Raw genomic sequence first — 2,843 nt, 5'->3', positions numbered from 1 at the left:
CAATTCCAGGCAGACAGGGTACATCCACGCTACTGCAACAGATTTTCCAATTATACACTTTTCTTCATACCATCATGCTCGCTTCCAAGAATGACCTAATGGTCTGTCTTCAACAACCACAGGAATGAGATTTTCCAATGAGGGCATGTTTGTCATACTACTAATCACCTGTTTGTTAAGTGTGCACAATGTATCTGCACCTGGATTTTAAACTGAAGGAGGGTCACTTCTGCCAATTTTCACACACGACTTTATTGAAAACAGAGACTCGAATAAAAGAACCATATTTAGACAACGAATAGCAGGGTAACTAGCTTACATAGGCGACTCAGTTCATTGGAAGCTCAACACTGAAAAATACTGCAATCTGGACAGCAAGACAGGTATCAACAAATATGTTTTCAGCTCTAATGTTCATTTGGTATCCACAGAACGATCCAGCTCAAACCGACAATCGGACAAAACTGTTAACATCAGCATGGAAAATACAAGTAACAACATAAAACCAGACTGAAAAACAAAGCACTACTCAGGACTCTGGGAACATAAGGCTCATCAGAGGCAGGTGGTTAGTCACATTAGCTTTCTTTCCCTCCCTCAGGATCATTTTGATTGTCTATTTGGGTTTGTAGCTCTTTAGCTAAGTTCTCAAATTCATGGAATGCAGCAATAAGTGGCTCAAGACTGAAATCATCATCAATTAAGGCCATTGTTCCATTTCTTATACTATGACTGATATTCCGAAACATTTTAATAACAATTTGGATATTGTCATTTGACTCTTCTATGTTAAAGAGACCCACAAATATTGATAGAGCTTTGGCACTGAATAGTTTTTTTGCCACCACAGCATTTTCAGACAAATTCAACAGCATTTTCAGAACATGAAATTTTGTCGTTGCATTGCCCGTGACTAATAGGGAGAGAAACCCAGACATAAAATTGGCAACCAGTGTGTGATAGTCAGGAGTTGTAGTGAGGTATCGAAGCAGCCTTAATCCAAGCAGCTGCTCAGGGGAATTCACATTTTGTGCAAGGGTTTCCTCACACACTTGACATATGAATGTCTCAATCATGTTTAGATTTGGATATGGTGGAGCCATGAGAATTATATTTTCCAAAAACCTTGTCCTAACTCGGGAGGAGGGATAATTGAGCAAGGTTTCAATAAGTGAGACAACACCTGAGTCCCGAATGAAATCTCGCGTAAATTGAGACGCACTTCTCATACCCATTGCGATTTTAGATATTTCCTGAATAAAAGGATCTCGAATTTTGTCCATTAACAGAAGGAGTTCTTCAAACTCTCCGGAACCAATTTTAAGCTCACACTGTATGCAGCTGCAGAACCAGCTCTCAGGCTCTGCATTCTCCCTGGTCCTAAGATGCTCCCGAATTTCCCTGACTGACCTGTAGGAGGGTTCATACTGAAATGGGAACTCAGGGTCTGGCTGATTGGCCTGAGGCAAAGGTTCCTTATCTCCCCCTTCTGGGGTAAGTTCCGCACTCTGGGGCTTTCCCTCAAGCATTTCAGCGAACGCAGCTGCTGTGTCTTCAGGAATTCTAAAGGGGCTTGGGGATGGGAAGCCAACCAAATAACAAGGACCAGGTTTGAATTCAACAGTGACCTCTTCCCAGGTTTGGGGCCTGGATGATGTATTAAGTTCCTCAGCTGAATCTCTGAACCTGGGACTAGCCTTATACACAGGACTGGGATTTAGGTCAAAGCAGGCCTCATCCCTGTCCCAGAACCAGGATCCAAATATGGCCTCTTCCTCAGATTCTGGCCTGGTCTCTTCTCTGGCCACAGCCCCCAAACTGGACTTTTCCTCCGTCCAGAACAAGGATCCACCAATGGCCCCCTCCTCAGCCTCTGGTGTGGACTCAGGGAGGCCCGAAGCCCCAGCCTCCATACCAGCCTCTTTCTCTGCCCAGAACCAGGACCCAATAATGACTTCCTCCTCAAACCCGGCCTCTCGTTTGACCCTATCACCGTTGTTAACATCCTTCTGGGCCCTGGGCTTCAAGACAGTATTAGGCTCTTCCTTGTCTCTGGGCCTGAATCTACTATTGGCCTCTTCTCCAGGCAAAAACCAGGACTCCTTATAATACTCTTCTTCAGACTCAGGTTCAAAAAAGTCCTCTCTCTTTGTCCTGAGCTTGGACCTAACATTTGCCCCATCCCTGACTCTGGGCCTGAGTAAGTTATGGGTATTTTCTCCAGCCCACAAGCAGAATGGGTTGCCAGACTCCTCCTCAGACCCAGACCAAGAATCAATATAGGAATCTTGCTTGGATCTGGGCCGAGACCTGGGGTTAGGCTGATGTTTAGCCCTGTGCCTAGACCTGGTATTGGCCTCCTCCCTGGGCCACGATCTGATACTGGCCTCTTCTCCAGCCCAGAAAGAAGACATCGTAGAGGTCTCATCTGCTGACCAGAACCCAGATTCATTAGACGCCTCCTCTCTGGCCCTGGGCCTGGGATAGCACCAAGACCCCGTATTAGTTTCCTCCCCTGATCCAAACCAGGGTTGGATTCCTGACTGACCGTGCGAACCAGAAAAGGTTTCAGCGCCCACACTGACCAGTTCTCTATCTACAGGCAGGGTCATAGGTTTAGCAACTGGCCGAGACTCAGTACTGACCAGAGGCCAGGCTACTGCATTGATCTGGGGCACTCCCTCAGTTTGGGACACTGCCTCAGCCCCAAACTCAGTCTGGGCCCAAGCCTGGGCTTCATCTTTGAGCCTTGCCCCAGGGATTGCCTTGGCCTCCGTTTTAGGACGTGCCCTACCTACTGCCCTGGCCTCGGTTTTGGGCCTTGCCCCAGCCATTGCGTGGGA

At 47.0% G+C, this 2,843-nt stretch overlaps 1 protein-coding gene across 1 annotated transcript; it reads right to left on the bottom strand.

The window, feature by feature from the left end:
- Positions 1-230: 230 nt before the first annotated feature.
- On the bottom strand, positions 231-2,837 carry LOC105310120 (G-protein coupled receptor-associated sorting protein 2-like). Its single transcript, XM_011386333.2, has one exon. It carries the CDS (start codon positions 2,832-2,834, stop codon positions 579-581), a length of 2,256 nt encoding a protein of 751 aa, XP_011384635.2. The 5' UTR covers positions 2,835-2,837; the 3' UTR covers positions 231-578.
- Positions 2,838-2,843: the final 6 nt, after the last annotated feature.

Source organism: Pteropus vampyrus, unplaced genomic scaffold (assembly GCF_000151845.1).
Source record: "Pteropus vampyrus isolate Shadow unplaced genomic scaffold, Pvam_2.0 Scaffold1115, whole genome shotgun sequence".
In the NCBI taxonomy this organism is placed as follows: domain Eukaryota; kingdom Metazoa; phylum Chordata; class Mammalia; order Chiroptera; family Pteropodidae; genus Pteropus; species Pteropus vampyrus.
This window is presented reverse-complemented; position numbering and strand designations above follow the sequence as displayed.

What these genes read in the sequence shown, in the direction of transcription:
- LOC105310120 (XM_011386333.2), bottom strand. Translation starts at nt 2,834, where the DNA reads ATGGCTGGGGCAAGGCCCAAAACCGAGGCCAGGGCAGTAGGTAGGGCA.